This window comes from Lepidochelys kempii, chromosome 19 (assembly GCF_965140265.1).
Source record: "Lepidochelys kempii isolate rLepKem1 chromosome 19, rLepKem1.hap2, whole genome shotgun sequence".
NCBI classification, from domain to species: domain Eukaryota; kingdom Metazoa; phylum Chordata; order Testudines; family Cheloniidae; genus Lepidochelys; species Lepidochelys kempii.
Window position 1 is genome coordinate 12533211 of NC_133274.1, and position 17948 is coordinate 12551158.

At 38.9% G+C, this 17948-nt stretch overlaps 1 protein-coding gene across 42 annotated transcripts in view; it reads left to right on the plus strand.

Moving 5' to 3' along the window:
* EPB41 (erythrocyte membrane protein band 4.1) overlaps nucleotides 1-17948 on the plus strand; it is a 187742-nt gene that overhangs the window by 116431 nt on the left and 53363 nt on the right. For 23 of the 42 annotated variants that reach the window (XM_073317288.1, XM_073317254.1, XM_073317261.1 and 20 more), the window contains 9 exons: nucleotides 2932-2974; nucleotides 5320-5395; nucleotides 7227-7445; nucleotides 10052-10139; nucleotides 10716-10868; nucleotides 11902-11999; nucleotides 13662-13834; nucleotides 14741-14857; nucleotides 16796-16921. In XM_073317288.1, the coding sequence (XP_073173389.1) occupies nucleotides 2932-2974; nucleotides 5320-5395; nucleotides 7227-7445; nucleotides 10052-10139; nucleotides 10716-10868; nucleotides 11902-11999; nucleotides 13662-13834; nucleotides 14741-14857; nucleotides 16796-16921 (1093 nt within the window). The remainder of the gene's footprint in view (nucleotides 1-2931; nucleotides 2975-5319; nucleotides 5396-7226; nucleotides 7446-10051; nucleotides 10140-10715; nucleotides 10869-11901; nucleotides 12000-13661; nucleotides 13835-14740; nucleotides 14858-16795; nucleotides 16922-17948) is intronic. The other 19 variants (XM_073317278.1, XM_073317283.1, XM_073317285.1 and 16 more) reach the window with 4 other exon arrangements.

Consider the following 17948-nt stretch of genomic DNA (forward strand, 5'->3'; position numbering starts at 1 on the left):
CTTTAACAAATCAGACTGCCTTACATAAAAGTGAAGCACAGCCTTGCTTAGTAAAAATTAAGCCTACCTGGGGGTTGGTTTCAAATAATTGTCTGACTTGAAATGGACTTAAAGACTTTTCATCTGGCTACCTTCCTGTTTCACGTATTGGAATAATTTATGAAAAACTGGTGGAATGAAGAAATTAACTCATTAAAAGATTCTTTAAAAGATACAAAAAAAGATTCTTCTTTGGGACAGTTAACAGATTGGTGGCTTTCATGACAGCTGAAGCCTCATTTTTGTTTTTATTTTCTTATATTTAGAATTTGATTTCATTCTTGCAGTAAGGAATTGTTTACTCCATACTTAATGGAATCTACTATATGTAAAATATTGTTAGATATTTTTAAGGGCAGAAATATCAAGCTGTTCAAATTAAGTCTTTTAACCAGTGTGTGTTGCGTTGTGGGAAGAAAATTGCCAGATCATCATTCTCTAACCACTTCCCCTTTTGTCTTCCTCTCTTTGTATCCATCACTTTTGAGTCAAACGGGCTTCCCTAGGTTTGGGACAGGAGGAGTGGAAGAAAGCTAATTGCATTGCCTTCTTTGAAAACAGAATTGTACACATGCTTTTTTACTCGCTTGATGTCTGATTTGGAGTTTGCTGCTGTAATTTCTTACAGACTGCAAAGAGTGAGAGAACGCTGTCAGTAGCAGGATTGTTTGGTGTCAGAGATTTATTGTCACTTAAAACATGAATGAGAGAGTTACACAGCTGTTCAATATAGATTTTAATCCCAGTCTGGAATAAACTATTAATGTTTGCAGCCACCCTTTGCTGTTTTGAGATAATTGCCTTATATATGTATATTTCTGTTCAATGGAGTGTAAACTTCCAAGTTTGAAATTCCCTCCAGCACTGCAGTACTCTAAAAAGAGCCCTCACCTAATTTATTTGATTTACCAGCTAACGTGATTTTAAGAGTCTTCAACAAACCAACTTCTGAACCTCTTCCAAAATGATAGCTAGGGTTTAACGGGGTGTGTGTGTGTGTGTGTGTGCGCGAGCGCGCACATACATATACACGAAAATATTATACCTAAATATCTCTACTTTCAGAAATAAACCAACAATGTGCGCAAGGAAGGGCACTTTCACCCTCTGTTTTTCCAATGTGGGAAAGTGAATAGAGGGACTGTTTAGCACTGAAGAAGTTTATATTAGAGTTTATACTAGTCTGAAAGGGAGAATTGTTTTCCACTGATTCATGAAACAGCCTCGGATAAGAGTATCATTAATTACTGAACCCTCATTGTCTGTTGGATTAGGCAGACAGGATGAGTTCCATGAATGCATGACTGCACTCGGGCTGCGTTAGAGCCAGCAGCTAGGCTGTCCCATTCTCACTGGAGAAAACTAACATTTGTAGCATCAGCACTTACATTTACAATTGCTATGCTGACAAAACCATAGACCCCAAAAAATGCTATGTAGATGGCCTGTGTGCCTTCTTTTTCATGGGTTTCATAGCACTAGTTGTAAAGATTGGAAGAGTAGAAGAGAGCATATTTTTAACAATGAATTTAATTAAACCTATCCACAGTTGTACCAGTAAACATGTAAAGTAAAATGTCCTTTAAGATAAGCTTAGAGAGCTGAATGGGTAGGCATACTAATTTTTCACCTCCAGAAGACCTAGATTTACAAATTCTGCTTAGGTCACATGAACATGAATTTGATGGCTTCATTCTAGCCTCTAGAAGATGATTATTACTATTGTACTGTCTTCATACAGTGTTTCACAACTGATAGCTTCTGCTAAGAAGAGGCTCAAGACTGAGATATTTCAGGTTATGACTAGAGGAGGAGCATTGGCAGGGCTATAAAATAATTTCACTGACATCAGTTTTGCACCACATCTTTGCTCCCCAAAAATACAAATAAAGGAGATGAATTACAGGCAACTGAGGAAACTGGATAAAAATGTCTAAATATATTATCTCCTCAAGCTAATTCTCAGAAATTTATGCCTTTTTTTTTTTTAAAAGATTATCACCTTCCCTCACCCCCACCCCGAACTGTCATGATAGGTGCTAAGCTTTTGCTGTCATTGCAAATATCTTCACTTATTCCAGTGATTGATATGACATAAAGCTGTCTTTGTTAAGGACTACACATAGAGGAGCTTAACTTACTATCTAAAAATCTGAATTAGTGTGAGCAATACATCTTAGAATGCGGAGAAAGGTGCAGGGGGGTTGTGAGAAAATAGCAGTGTTAAAACCTTTATGGATCTGTGCGTTTCTCTTCCTAATGGCTAGTTCTAGCTTATACTGTCTGATGCTGGAATTTGAGAAAAATGTAGGTTGCAGTATTTCATCAGAGCATTTATTTTAATGAGAAAACTGCAGCGTATTCTGCACTTTTAGATCCAGAAAGAGAGATGGCTTCCCTTGGAAGTTCACACTTTATTGTTCAAGGCCATTGTTGGAGCTCAAATAAATAAAACTTTTTGTATATAGAGCTTTCATGTCCTTTGGAATTTTAATTTATCATGTATGCAGTGTATATGTACTAGCTGGCCACAAAAGGGGACAAAAGTCACGGATGTGAATTCTGCTCCTGTCCTTCATCCCATCCCATTCCATCCTTTCCCTCTCTCAACTTTGAACTGCCTGTGGATGAATGGTGTGATGATAGTAGGCTGGAGTGAACAGGCTGAAAAATGGGGAAACTTAGGATGTTGTACATGTGCCTGAGTAGTAGTATAGAGTAATATAGGGGTGGGTGGATATTGTATAATATATATGGTATACACACATTACAAAAGCTAGTTCAGTTCACATTTGATAGCTGCTTATTTAGCTGATTGACAGTACTGTTTCCTGTGGTGTTTCTTTTAGTACTTGTCAACTGTGTGAATTTTACTATTTTCTCCTCTTATAGACATGGCTGGATTCTGCCAAAGAAATAAAAAAGCAGGTTCATGGTAAGTGGATTGAGTTCATCTTGATCTATTTTTTTACTGGTAGGTATTTATAGCTTTGGCCTACAATTCAGAGAACCGCCAAAAACCAGTTAGAGTTCATGGAAGGGTGTTTTTCAGGGATCAGCACAAGTTCAAACAGCATGCACCCCCTCTTTTTACTCTTAATAGTGGCACTTTGTTACAATGAAGACTATCCTACAGTACATTGTCAGGAGGCAGACAAACGCTGTACCTCCATAGTGCAGTCCAGAATTAGGTAGTGTCTTTCAGCCTGCTGGTAAGGGGAAAAGAAAAGTATATGTTGTGGCAAACTTCTGTGGATTCTTCAGAACTGCTCAGGCATCCAAATGGGATAGCTGAGTTGAACAAGTGGCTTGAACAGTGTCAGGATAAATGTCTCACAGTATAAGCAGAAATGGACTGTGACTTTTCTGATATTGGGCCAGTTCAGTGCAGGGACCAGTGTCCATGTAGATCCATTTTCAGAGACCAGATTTTCTTCAAAGAATACGCACACTCAAGACTTCTCACTGCAGTGAAAGTGAATTTCTGTGTAGGTTAACAGGGAGGAGGAGAGGTATTTCAACAAAGCTATGAACTGAAGAGGTTCTCTGTGTGGCATAATCGAGGCAAAACTCCATTGGAGTTAATAAACAAACAGCATTGGGAAAGCTTCTTCATTCAGTCATCCACTTTTATTTTTATAATCTACAAAAGCAATTGTTTGTGTGCACGGCTTTAGCTGTTCAAAAACCTACAGCAGGATGATAGTTAAAGGAACCCTTTGTTTCACTCAGCTGATTAAGATGCATTTAAATGGTCTTACTGGAAAAATGACATGATTAAGATTCAGATCTAAAAAAGGGAACAATACTTTTCTACAGACAACCCCAGAATGTTTGTGTTCCCCTTAAAATAGATGGAAAGTTGCTCACAGTTATCTTAAACTTATTCATGAATAATTTGAATGTTTCTGGCACCATACAATGAAAATGGCAGGATTTGTCTCTTAATTCAATTATGGTATTGGGTAAGAAGCAAATCTGTAAATGGAGTCTGTCTGGTTTCTTCCATCCTCCCCCGTGACAGCCCCATGTGGGACTTATTAAATCTTTTAAGAAACAAAATCAGAAAAACTTGCCTCCCTGAATTAAGTACCATTTTAAACTATTGAATTAGAGGGTGATGAATGAAGTCGTTATATTTGACTCAGGTTTTTGCAGCAATTTTAGAAATTCCCTACTGAAGCATTTAATGCCTCTGCCCTTCAGGTCAGCTATCTAAGGGCAAAATTGATTATACCCTCCAAGAGGAAATGGTAACCTCATTCTGAACACTTGAAAAAATAAATCTTTAAAGCTACTCCCTTCTTGGTATCTGAACTCTCTGAAGTAAGGAGGGGAGGGGTGAGTTTTAATGTCCATACAATGTAATTATGATTGTAAGGTCCTGTACTGGAACATTATATTTTGTATCTTTTTAATGAATTCACTTGTCAGTTTGTTTAAAAACCTTTATTTTCAAATACAGTATGACTCCCAGAGAGTTTATGAAAGGTTTCATTTTTGTATAAATTGAAAAATAAACATACAGTTTTGCATCTTTGCGTGTTAGATGTGATTTATTTGAATAGTGGCTGAGCATGCATTTTGAATATAATTGTAGTACTCATAGAAGTAAGACTGATGACACTAATTAGAGCTAAGTACTGTCTACATAAACCTTGTAATTCAGCTGTTCTAAAACATTTCAGTCTTGACCTGCAAAACCCTTGCTGTTTTAGCCCTGGGTGTTTCTTGACTACAGATAGACATTTGTACTGAATTTATATGGTGGCTGTGTGGCATGGGCCAATGTTTAACCACTAAACACCTCTTTCTTCTCACCTAGGAGAGATTTAAAACCTGAGTCTTTGGTGGTAAAATGCTAATTCATTAACCCACACCACAGTTTGACCTCTATTCATACTTTATCACATCTATAAAAAGCAAACAGAGGTATGAAGTATTTAATGAGCAGTAGATTCCAAAACATGTGAATTCCACACTTCTTATATTATCTGGGATGTCTTTCATGTGAATATGTCCACCTCCACATAGTCTGGTTCCGTGTTCCCCATAAAAGATATGTTTTAAGCTAAGTAAATGAAAACAGATCAGAGACTTTATCACTTCTCTTTAAACTACATTCTATAATCAATTATTCAAATGGCAGCATTAAAATATAAAGTATCATTTGAATGCTTTATTTTTAAAGTCAGATTCGATATTCATAATTTTTATAAACTTCTGTATTGTGAACATTTTTGTTGTAAATTTTCAAAACTTGTATGTTTCTAATTACAGGAGCCCCCTGGAACTTTACATTCAATGTGAAGTTTTATCCACCAGATCCAGCACAGCTGACAGAGGATATAACGAGGTAAAGACAGATTATTTCCTTTTAACTTTGCTAATCAGTTAGTAAAGTACTGAGAGTGGAAAGTACAATAGAAGTGCATAATATTGTGCTTTTCAGGTAAAAGCTCAAAAGCTATTTATAAATCTTTGTTTTCAAGTATATTTTAGAGTTAATACTATAGGACTAGACATAGTCTGCTTTGAAGGCTGTATGTGCAAGATTTTTATGTAGAGTGTGTGCGCGCGCGCATACCTACACATACTTTTAAATGCCTTGAACAAAGTCTGATTTCAGTTATCAAAACCATTTTGAAGGGGGTGGATCGTTCTTTCTTTCAGACTACTGCAGGTGTAGCTCTTATCCTTTGAATGAGAAGGGTGCACTAACTCTTTTTTTTTCTTATAAGCCAATACAAACATCACTCCATGCCATTTAGCAGCATAAAATGTGGGCTTCCTCTTCATTTCCTCAGGAGCTTGAGCTCAAAATAAAGTGACCAGGTTTTTGTCTTCTGTTGCAGGAGTTCTCAACCTTTTTCTTGATGAGGCCTGTTAGGATATAGATATTCAGGCCTGTCTGTAAAGGCCTATACTCTAAGAATTTAGGTGTATTATTATCACATAGCTAATTATAGAGGTATAAAAGAAAGAATCAAAATCACTGTCTGCCGATGTAAGAGCCTTCTCTTACTGTGACAGTTTGAGGCCCTGTGCTTAGGCTCAGGCCTTTTGGCTAAGCAGCAGAGGCAGCCATAAGCTGGGAAGCGACCGGTCACATCCTCACATTCCAAACTAGTCCCATTGAAATAAGGTGCTATTGGGCTGTTAGGAATACAATCCTGTCCTGATAATGCCCATTGCCTCCAGAGAAAGGGAAGTGCCTAGAAAATGTAAAAGGAAACTTAGTTCGATAGCATCCTGTCTGGCAAGAACTCACTTATCAATAGCTGGGATGTGAAATCCTCATTTCTTTGTTGTTCTATTACTGTAGTCCCCATTTCCCTATTGTTTGTCTGCATAATCTCTGTCTGGTTCTGTGATTGTTTCTGTCTGCTGTATAATTAATTTTGCTGGATGTAAACTAATTAAGGTGGTGGGATATAATTGGTTAAATAATCATGTTACAATATGTTAGGATTGTTTAGTTAAATTTCAGTAAAATGATTGGTTAAGATATAGCTAAGCAGAACTCAAGTTTTACTATATAGTCTGCAGTCAATCAGGAAGTGCGGGGAGGGGGTGAAAATGGGAACAGGGAATGGGGGTGGGGAAATTGGAATCAGATTTAGCTAAATGGGAACAGGGACACAGGTAAGGCTCTGTGGTGTCAGAGCTGGGAAGGGGGACACTAAGGAAGGAAACTGGAATCATGCTTGCTGGAAGTTCACCCCAATAAACATCAAATTGTTTGCACCTTTGGACTTCGGGTATTGTTGTTCTCTGTTCATGCGACAAGGACCAGGGAAGTAAGTGGGTGAAGGAATAAGCCCCCTAACAAGGCCCACCCCAATATGCTATAAAATCTCCATGGCCCACCTGTGCCACAACTGGTTTTCTGCATATAAAAGCCGGGGTTGGCATTACGGGGTGGCAAGCAGCACAATTGCCTGGGGCCACAGGGTGCCCACGAAGCTACATTGCTCAGGCTTCATCTTCAGCCCTGTGTGGCGGGGCTCAGGGCCCTGGGCTTCAGCCCCATGTGATGGCGCTTTGGGTGTCTGCCCTGGGCCCCAGCGAGTCTAACGCTGTCCCTGCTTGGCGGACCCCCTGAAACCTGCCCCAGACCCCTGGTTGAGAACCACTGTTCTATTGCACTCTCAGTTAAAATCACATCTTCTGTTTCTTCCCTGTAGGTATTATTTGTGTCTTCAGCTTAGACATGACATTGTTACAGGGCGTCTGCCTTGTTCCTTTGCAACACTGGCCCTGCTGAGTTCTTACACAGTCCAGTCTGAATTGGGAGATTATGACCCGGAGTTACATAGCGCAGATTATGTCAGTGAGTTTAAACTGGCCCCAAACCAGACAAAGGAACTTGAAGAAAAAGTCATGGAACTACATAAAACATACAGGTGAGTGGTGGTATTGAGGGAGCTTGTCTGGAGTAATTAGAATAATAGCCATTTAGTATTTTCCCAGATTCTGAGTTCTTTTATTTTTCTCTTCAGGGCCATCAATACCTTTTGTGAGCCTCAAACAGAGAGAGAGAGAGTTAGTTTCATAGATGAGTGTTCAGTTGACAAATAAAATCCATCTGCTTTAAATAAATAAATAAACTCCAAACAGTTACAGAAAGTCCTTCCAGAATTTATAACCCACGTGCTTTGCATAAACTATCCTGCTAGTGCTCTGAAGGAATCCGATACTGAGAAAGTCCAGAGTTGGTCATGTAATAGTAATTGCTCCTTGAGACTATTTACTTACAAACTGTAGCCTTTACTGCTTCCTTCCCCTTCTCCCCTCCACAGACTCCCATTTTTGTCCGTTTGTCCACCGTTTTGTGTCTTTCAGAGTATAGCAATTTTTCAAATTTATTACGAGGTATGTAGCTGCACTTTCAACTTTGTTGGATGATGATATTAAAGGGAATGAAGGTTTCCTATAACCTAATATTTGTGAAAGGTTTCTTTATCCCTCTGTGACTACCTTTTCATACTGGTGGGTCTCTCTTGAGCAGCTCTTGTATCCGGTTAGAAGAGCATAATAACTAAATTAAAACTTTTTGAAAAAAATTTTTTTATCTTATATTGTGCATATTTATGCTAATGTACTGACTTGTTCAACTGCAGAGACCACACTGAATTGTGTATTTATTACCTACCTCTCTTCGCACTCTTTAAGGAGCCTACCACCTTGGTATATAGGTATTGTACAATAACCTGAAAGAGGGGTGCAAGTGTCAGTAGTTTTAAGGGAAGAAAGAAAACCCTATAAAACACGAAGAACGAGTCCAAGCCCTTGTGTGGGACTTGAACCTGCAGTCTCTCTTGACCACCCCAAAGCTGACAGTTGAGCCACAGTAATGCTGATAGAAAACTAAAAGCAAAGGTGAAGCCCTTTCCACGACAAATGCAAACTAATAACATAAGCATAACCTGTAATAGTGGACTTTAGTCCAAGGGTGATACCAAAGCTATAATGAACACCTCAAACTCACATGGTCAGATCAATATTTTAAATTGATATCTCTCTATTTGTACTGACGGGGAGAGGAAGTGAGGAAGATAAGCTTGTCCGTTGCTCTGTATCTTCTTTTGACTTCAGGTTATAAAGTACTATTTGTGATAGAACAGGAAACTAACATCGCTGAATTATTTTTTTGGCTATTTTATTCTCTTAAAAGAGCCAGTGAACATGAAGTATTTTGTGTAAAACAAAAATATTAAAAGTTGACCTGAATAGCATGGCTATATCTAAATTTGTAGCGTGACAGAGTCTCCCTCTTATATAGATGAGTTCATTAATATTGAATGTTGTTCTGAGAACTTTAAACATCAGATGTTTTTAGGTAAAGAATTTCCACATAAAATGTTCTTAGTGCTATTGTCATTTTATTTGAACTATAGAGGGTTTGTGTTTAGGAGATGAATGTTGACCTTGTTGTTCCACTTAAAATAGGTTATTGTTGTAATATTAATCCTTTTTATTCCCGTCTGTTTATTGGTCTGTGCTGTATCATGCCTGCATAAGACATAACACTAGGATTTACAGTTTACATAAAATTTAAAGTGTTTTGTAAGTAAGATATCAAAGCAACAAACAAAACTAAATGTATATAAATGGGTACTGTCCCAATATAGCATTTGGACACAACTTGCAAATAGAACCCTATTAACAGAGACATTTCAATAACACTGAAAATATCCCCATTATCAGGATGTTTCTCTTATCCAGAGTTGCATTGTATTGCCTCTCCTATGGACAGGCACTATCTATTTCCAGAAAATGTCTCATTCATCTAGGCTGCTCCTAGTAGGAGTCTCCTAATTAAGTGATTTCAACTGCCCTGGCATTTAATTCTCCGAACAATAGCTGGATTCTGAAAAGTATTGAGTGGGTACCGCAGTTCACTGTTTGCCTTCAGTAGATTTAATTTGTTCACCTTTTTTGCAAATGAAGTTGGCTGTTTAGAGAATCAGTGCCATGATTCGTACAGTGATGCTTTTTTTTTTCCAGTCTTTGTTTACTAGGGTGACCACATTTCCCAAAGAGAAAATGGGACATTGTGTGGGGCTCACCCGAACCCACGCTTGTGTGCCGGGCTGGCACAAGCCACTTGCTTCACTCCCTGCCCCCAACATTCCTCCATGCCCCACTAGGGGGGCATGCCCCCACTCTTTTGGCAAAACTGGACAACTGGGACAAACGCCCAGTTTTTCCAAAAAAATTAGGGTGCCCAGGAGAGGGTTTAAGAAGGGGACTGTCCCGGCCAAAATGGGATGTATGGTCACCCTAGGTACTTCAGAGGCATAAGGTGTTGAGGAATTGTCGTAGAATAAATACGAAGCAGTATCTTTTGTAAACATAACATTCTGCATTCAGAAAAGGAATTCAGCAAACCAAGGCTCAGCAATTCTTTTGCTAAATAAAAGATCACTGTCTATTGCTTTTACACTAATCATTATTATAGATAATAGTAAGTTCATTGTCTTTTGTTTTTCTACATAACCTTTTTTAGATCCATGACTCCAGCACAAGCAGACCTTGAATTTCTTGAGAATGCAAAAAAGCTATCTATGTATGGAGTTGACCTTCACCAAGCCAAGGTAAGAGATTTTGTTGTTGTTGGAGTAGGTTGGGGCTCACAGGTTCCTTATTTCAAGAGCCCTGATCAAAGATGTAGGCAGTCAGGCAGCCAGCCACCCTTGCAGAAATGCAAGCATATAATAGATATGTTGTAAGCATTACTGCAAGCTTTATAAAAAGGAAGTTACACTTCCTGATTTGCTTCTCTGTATATTAGGTAGATATAAACCTACCAATGTAGACAAGCCCCTAGTCTGAAGAATTTAAACTAATGTTTGATCCTGAAAAATAATCCACTCTCAGAATTCTTATAAATACAGTGTAAACTCTAAAAGATCAGACACAAACTTTGAGCAGATGGGGTTGGAGAAGACATCAATAGAAGAGAGGAGGTTTTAAGGAGAGATCTGAAGGAAAGTAAAATTGGCCCTTGGCAGGTGGGAAGTTGGAAGCTGTTCAGGCATGCAGGACAAATGAATTCAGTAGCTATTTAGGAAAAGACAAAAGGAGTGTATAGACAAAATGTTGGGTGATCAGTTGTTAGAATTTGTAATTCCAACACTGGTGCAGGTATAAATATGTATTAACTTTCTTAGGACTTGGAGGGAGTTGACATCATTCTGGGAGTCTGTTCCAGTGGCCTTCTTGTCTATAAAGATAAACTGAGAATCAACCGCTTTCCTTGGCCCAAAGTGCTGAAGATTTCCTACAAACGCAGCAGCTTCTTCATTAAGATCCGGCCAGGGGAGGTACATTGCCAGTTTATCTTCTATTTTTGTCCTGTATTGTAACAAAACATTTTCTAATTAGTGTCCAGTTTAGTCTTGTTTGCATAAAGAACAGAAAAGTGCTGTGGAGATTTAAAGTTGTTTCTATAATTGCAGTAGTACAATTGGTTTTTCATTTTAAATTATAACTTACTTCCTGTCTTATTTGGCTTTGTAGTAGATTCAATTTATAATATAAAACTAAAATATCTGTCTCAGCCTATAACATTGCATTTGAATGATAAATTACACAGTAGTTAGCTCCACCTACTTGTAGACTATGGTATTCTGCTGTTGAACATATTCTCATTGGAACAAGTCAAGCACATAACAGATCTTTGTTGCAGAAATACAAATATAAACAAAATATTTTACCATAACCAAAATGAAGCAAAATGCTTGATCTTTCAGATAGTACTTGGAAACATACTTTTAATGAGGAGAACAAAAGATTGTGTGGAAAAGAGAGATTTTTTTTTAGTTGCTGTGGAAAGCAAGTAGCTGTTCATTTCATAAGACCTTAGATGACCATTCGTAATGTTGTACTTTTATCAATTGTCAAAGTATGTAGCAACATGGTATGTGAGGGGCTGGATCATGCTGTTTTGACTTGTACGTGGATCTCCTTCCCACATGAAAAGGGGAATGGAGTGGCCTCTGCTGCATTGTTTTACCCCCACCTTGTTGGATCCTGCATGAATGAAAGCAGTCCACGTTTTCATTTGTGTGGTGGAAAATCCCTTTTAAAAGGGATCCCAGAACTGCTGCAGAGAAATACAGGCTCCATATAGAAGGGCCTATACCTTCTTGCAGATGCCTGGGTATCATCGTATATCTACAGGGTTTGTGAGCCAAACCCTCATCTCTCTAGTGGAAGAATGCCAAAGAAGTTCTGTGAGGGGAATTTGGGAGTTGCTTGCCTGGGTTTTACGTGGGTATGTTCCATGTAGTGATTTTCTTTTGTATACATCACCTGTAGCTGTAATAAAATAATCCACTTTGCAATTTTCCATAGCATGAACAATATGAAAGTACCATTGGATTCAAACTACCTAGTTATCGGGCAGCTAAGAAACTGTGGAAAGTCTGTGTTGAACATCACACTTTTTTCAGGTATGCCTTGCTTAAAATTGTAAAAAAAAATCTGTTTTTTAAAAACCCACTATATTTAATAGTGATACTAATTTTAAGTCTCAATTTTTGTAATTCCTTTGCTGATAGATATGTCTGACTCTTCTCCATAGTGATTTAAGGTAATAAGGTTTGTAAAGAGTAAAAAGTGTGTATGGTGACTGAGTTTTATTTTAGGATTCCTAAAATAAATCAAGCTAGCAAATGAATGTTTAACCATTGAGAACATAACCTAGGAAATCCATCAAAATACAGAGGTTTTGAAATAAGGCACTGAAAGTATAACATCTGTATCTAAATGCCATAAGAGAATGAGAATAAAGAAGTGTTTGCCAAATATCTAACTCCGATATTGGTTACTTTACCCGGTATCTCTGTTGGGTATTGTTCCATCTTTACCCCTAAATGGTTTCTTTTTAATAAGAGATTGAGTGAAATAGAGGCTGACATTAAGAAAACCAGTGACAGAGTTCCATGAGAGCTAAGGATGTCAAGGTTTGTAGAAAGATGCTGGTTGCTGTGCTGTCATCCACCTTGTTTTGGTATCCACTTTGCAGTGGTGTTGTATCAGAAAGTGCCTCTCAGCTGTGGGATTTTGAGGTGCAGGTACTATATGAGAAAGGTCAAGAAAAAATTCTTGATAATAGTTCCTTTTTGTAAATGAATATAACTTCCGATGAACCGTTGTGCTAAAGAAATAACATGAGATGCTTCATGCAAGTCTTTTGGTCTGAAAAATGGTTGCTGGATAGTAAATATATGTTAGACTCTCCCATGTTAATAATCTAAGGCCCACTCCTTACTCCCTAAAGCTTTTTCTTGAAGAGAAACCTAAATGTTATATTTTTGGTTAATATAGAAACCTTGCAGGTGGGGGGTCCGGGTGCTGGGGAGTGGAGCTTGATGGGGTGGGGGTCCAGGTGCAGCTGATTGGGGATTAATGAAGTGGACTCTGGGTGTACAGGGCTCATCAGAGGGGTCAGGGTGAGGGTTCGATGGGTCATCTTAACGGGGGAGCCTGAGCTGCTGCCGAGGGGATGCTGCATGCCAGGCTCCCGCTTCCTCCCATGATTCCCCTATCCCCTTTTCTTCTCCATCCCCCTCCCCCTGCCCTATTCCACACACCTTCCTTCCACACTGCCTTCTACCCCCCCCACAGAAAACAGGAAGGCTCCCAGCACACAGAACGGGAGGACGACAGGCACTAGGACCCAGGAGGCAGCATTCAGCTGCAGAGTCTGGGGAGTAGACATGCAGCCTCCTTGAGCTGGGCAGATCTGTGCTTGCAGATATGGGGTGGGTCAGTGGCATGTAACCCCGTGTGCCCCCCCCCATCTCTCGATTCTGTGGGGGTGCAATCCCGCCTGCCCCAAACTGCACTCATGGTTCCCCCTGTGCCCCAGCTTCCCTTTCCTTCCCTGCTGTTTTCTGCAGAGAAGCACAGGAATTCTGTGGGGATGGGGGGCGTTTTCTGCAGGCATGTAGTCATGCAGAATCCTCCCCCAGGAGTACATTATGTGAAGAGATCATTTAGAAAAATATTCAGTTTTTCTGTTGTGAGGCCCCCCCATCTCTTTTTAATTTTTTTCTATATAGTATGAGTGATTTGGAGATATAAAACTAAAATACATGTGTACCTTTCAGGCTAACTTCCCCTGAAGCACTTCCCAAAAGCAAGTTCCTGGCACTGGGCTCTAAATTTCGTTATAGTGGACGGACGCAGGCCCAGACAAGACAAGCTAGTGCATTGATTGACAGACCTGCTCCACAGTTTGAACGAACAGCAAGTAAACGGGCATCTAGAAGCCTTGATGGAGGTGAGTGAAGTTTCATTACCTTACTGTAAGGTTTCCATACATGAAATCCACCCCATATTTTTCTATTGAAAATCACCCTGTAGGCTTAGGCTTCATAACTTTTAAAATTATTATTATTATTATTATTTATTATTATTATTAATAATAATTTATTTTAGATAAAGAAGAAAGCTGATGTAAAGAGCCTGAAACTGAGACAGTGCCTGGAATGTATTTCTAGACACTCAGTTGTAAGGAAGTGCATTTTGTTAATTTTAATTATTAAATCAATTCTGATTCAAAATTTGTGGGCAGAAAAATTGTTTTGAGGGAAATAAATGGGTTTGTTATAAGCTCATAAATGACAGTGAGGTGACACTTCATAGAACTATCAAATAAGACAAGCAAAAAAGAATGTTGTTGTGAATTTAAATTGTCCTGAAGACTGACCCTGTTCCTAAAGTCCGTTGAAACAGATTTCTTTTTAATCTGAATATGAATTATTATATGCTGAAGCAGCACTCATTCTCCCCAAGACTCTTTTCTTAGTTTTGAATATAATAACTCAAGTCTTGAAAAGATGCCATAAAACACTTCAGTAAAAAGTCTGTACCTGCTTGTCCTGTTGCCACCCAAAGCTAAAAGAAAAATAGTACATTTTAACTTTGATGTAGTTTTTGAAAACTACTAACACAGATCTAGCTTTGGATCCCCATACTACATCTGGGATCCAAGTGGTGGTACTTGTTTTGTACTGCTAGTAAGTACCATAGGAGAAGGGAAAGTTCTACTTTTACTAATCTTGTGCTTTAATATCAGAACTTGGAAAATAAAAAGAACAAATTAATTCTTCTATCCGAATTGAAGTCTGCAGCCTTCTCCATATGCTACATGAGTAGCTTGTTAACATGTACACAATTTCTTCAGCTAAACATACGTCTCAAAAAATTGAGGTCAGACCTATATTGGAGGAGAAGCAGGAGGATGTGGTGATGGTTGAGATTCCAGAATCAAAACCTGTGGAACAGTTCCGAGAGAAGCCAGGTATAGCTGTGGTGGCTATGACTCTCTGCAGTGCCTTTTCTATCCTTTCCTTTTTTATGCTTGTTCTTGACCGCTCTGAAATGTTTCACAAATTTTGGCCTTTTTTTCTTTATTTCTTTGCAAGATGTGTCTTTATAGTCAGGCAGCCAACAGGCTGGGATGGGTTTATGTCCTTAAGTGTGGAGAGTTGTTGGAATAGAATTGCTTGATTACACTTTTTAGACATGTATGCAGTGTAGTTGTGGCTGTGTCAGTCCCAGGAGATTAGAAAGACAAGGTGGGTGAGGTAATATCTTTTATTTGACCAACTTCTGTTGGTGAGAGAGACAAGCTTTTGAGCCACACAGTGCTTTTCTTCAGGTCTGGGAAAAGTACTCTGAGCATCACAGCTAAATGCAAGGTGGAACATATTGTTTTCTAAGGGATCATTCAAGGTAGAGTGGCCCGTTAACATCTCTGCAGTGATAGGACAAAAAGAGGGGGTAAGTGGGTTACGGATAGTTGTAAATCCAGCCATAAATCCGGCAGACTTTTAGACAGAAACTCTGTGCTCAGATGGAGAGATTTTAAAGATGTAATTACATTTCAAATAAGACTATATTTTAAATTTCTGTACTTTTATAAATGCTAGATTAAAAATTGTGGAATATTGTTTTTGTGATCTTAAAACATCCACTTCAAAACTCTTTTTGGATTTCATCTTAGAGGTTGCTCCCTTTTTTTTTTTTTTTTTTTTTTTTTTTTAAGTCTTGTTAAATATGTTTTGCAGTTCATGACATTTTTGGGGAGCCATCTGAGCCTAGATTTCCTAGGACATGTTTATTATTTGTTACAACTGTATCTTGTTGACTTCTTGGCAAAGAAGCTGAGATGTGTATAAATTTTGTATATTGTTAGGACAAATGTGTGTATTATACCAGTGGTGTTATCAAAGATCTGCTCTGTTCGCTACTTCTCTAATAATGAAAGGAAACTCGTGATGAATGCTTACTGGCACATAATTCTATCCAGCCAGCATCCTCCATATCTGTGTTTGAGCAGAGTCCCATTCTGCCACCCCACCACAATTCACTATAGAAACCTTGTTTTGTAGCCATAATGTTTCTGTCCAAAAAGATATACACAGGCCCATCAATACCTTTCCTAAAATGAAGACTGATACAGGCCAGTCATTCCCATCTTCTTCCACACCAGAGTGACATCTGCCTATGCAAGTGTTGCCAGCTCCTGCTGGCTTTACAGTATCAGAGATTGATACTGAAATCAACCCAGGCCTCTCACAAGGCACTGCAAAGCACTACCAACTTAAGACACCAGGACACAATTCTGATTGTTCTCTAGATCTATGAACTTAGGGAGGGGCAGGGTCTCAAGTCCATCTGGCCCTGGCTCAGAGGCTCTATAACTCAGAACTTTTTTATACAGATGAAGTTGGATTATTACTGTTTGTGGTGTTCTTCTTGAGCTCCTGTTTTTCTTTTCTTTCTCATAGCAGCACCTTCATCTCATCAAAATCCCATAATTGAGCAGCAATTTCTGATACAATAACATTGCAAAGTGGGTGGGTATCAACAGGTTGCTTGAAAGCAGAGCAGTCAGTTTCTTTCTAGAAGCCTCACCAACATTCCCTTGCTACCAAGAACCTCCTTCACACCTTTTCTCTCCCACCCAAATTCTTCATTATAATACATTATGTTGATAGGACTGGAGTGATGGTGACAACTTTGGTATGCAATTGCAATGCAGGATTATACCAAAGACCTAACTCCTAGAGCAGCTTAAAACAGGCAATTTTAGTGTGTTGGCTGTTTTTTCAAATGTTAGACATATGCTGTCCTTAAGAGATGAGTCCCCATTGACCTTAACTGCACCATTAGTGACTGTTACTTCCCTGCAGTCTTCCATTTGGTATATTAATGCATTCGTAACTTCTTCTAGCCAAACATACTTTTGAAAATATTGAGATGAAACCAATAGCAGAAGAAGAGGAAGAGGAGAAAGTGGAGGTGTTTAAGGTTACTGTTCCAGAATCAAAATTAATGGAACCATTCCAAAAACAGCCAGGTACAGCTGTGATGACTTCTCATATCAGTCGTGCTAACATCACCTCCTACAGTACTTACATCTGCTTTTACACAGCTTATTTGTTATAAATGAGCAGCGTTATGGATTGCCAGTGTTGAAGGTGCTGAAATACTATAGAATATGGCTAGAATTTTTGCTGTGCTACTAACTCAATTAAAAACAGAGTAAATGTGGCAAGTACCTTTGATCATAATGCTACAACATCAAAGGTAGTTATGAGCAAGACCACTTTAGTGGGGTGGGGAGACATATAAAATATTTTACAGCAGTGGTTCAGCAGTTCCATTGATACATGCACTGATACATACAGGTGGCAACCTCCAAAGGTGGTATACCTTGCTGGAAGTGCCACGGTATTGTCAATTTCATAGGCATACGTGTCATGAATCCTACTAGCAGTATACAAAGCCTAGAATTGTTCAAGTTGTGCTCTCCCTGACCTGTGGCAGCTGTCATGCTGCACAGTTTGAGGAGTTAGATTACAACCTCCTTTTTTCATCCCATTGCACTTGACTGCTATTCACTACTGATTCAGCCTCCCCTGGAGTCAGTTGCTCTTTCCAAGCCACTCCATCGCTTCAAATAAACCTTTATTTGTCTTAAATAAAGGCAGATTACAGAAGTTGGAGTCTAACATAATGTAATAAAATAAAATGTAAAATAACTAGAAATATCACCTACTTGGATACTTTGGAAAAGGTTGATAAACTAGTAAACTAGCTCTGTGCTTAAATTACAGAATATCCAAATATTACCTTTTGCTGTGTGGCAGGCAAAAACCAGTTTCTCAGAGCCTTGCACTTTCAGCCTGCCAGCTGTATCCGGATCACATGGTCCACAATTCTGTGTGTCAGCAGAGCTGCTCCTTCCCTTTGTAGGGAAATCATCACTTTGTTCTCCCATCACCCAGTCTTTGTTTGCAAGGTACCCGTTCCCTCCACTCTTTGGTCCTATCACATACAGCTCTGTGGGTCAGAGTAGTGGCTTACTCCACCTCCAAACCATG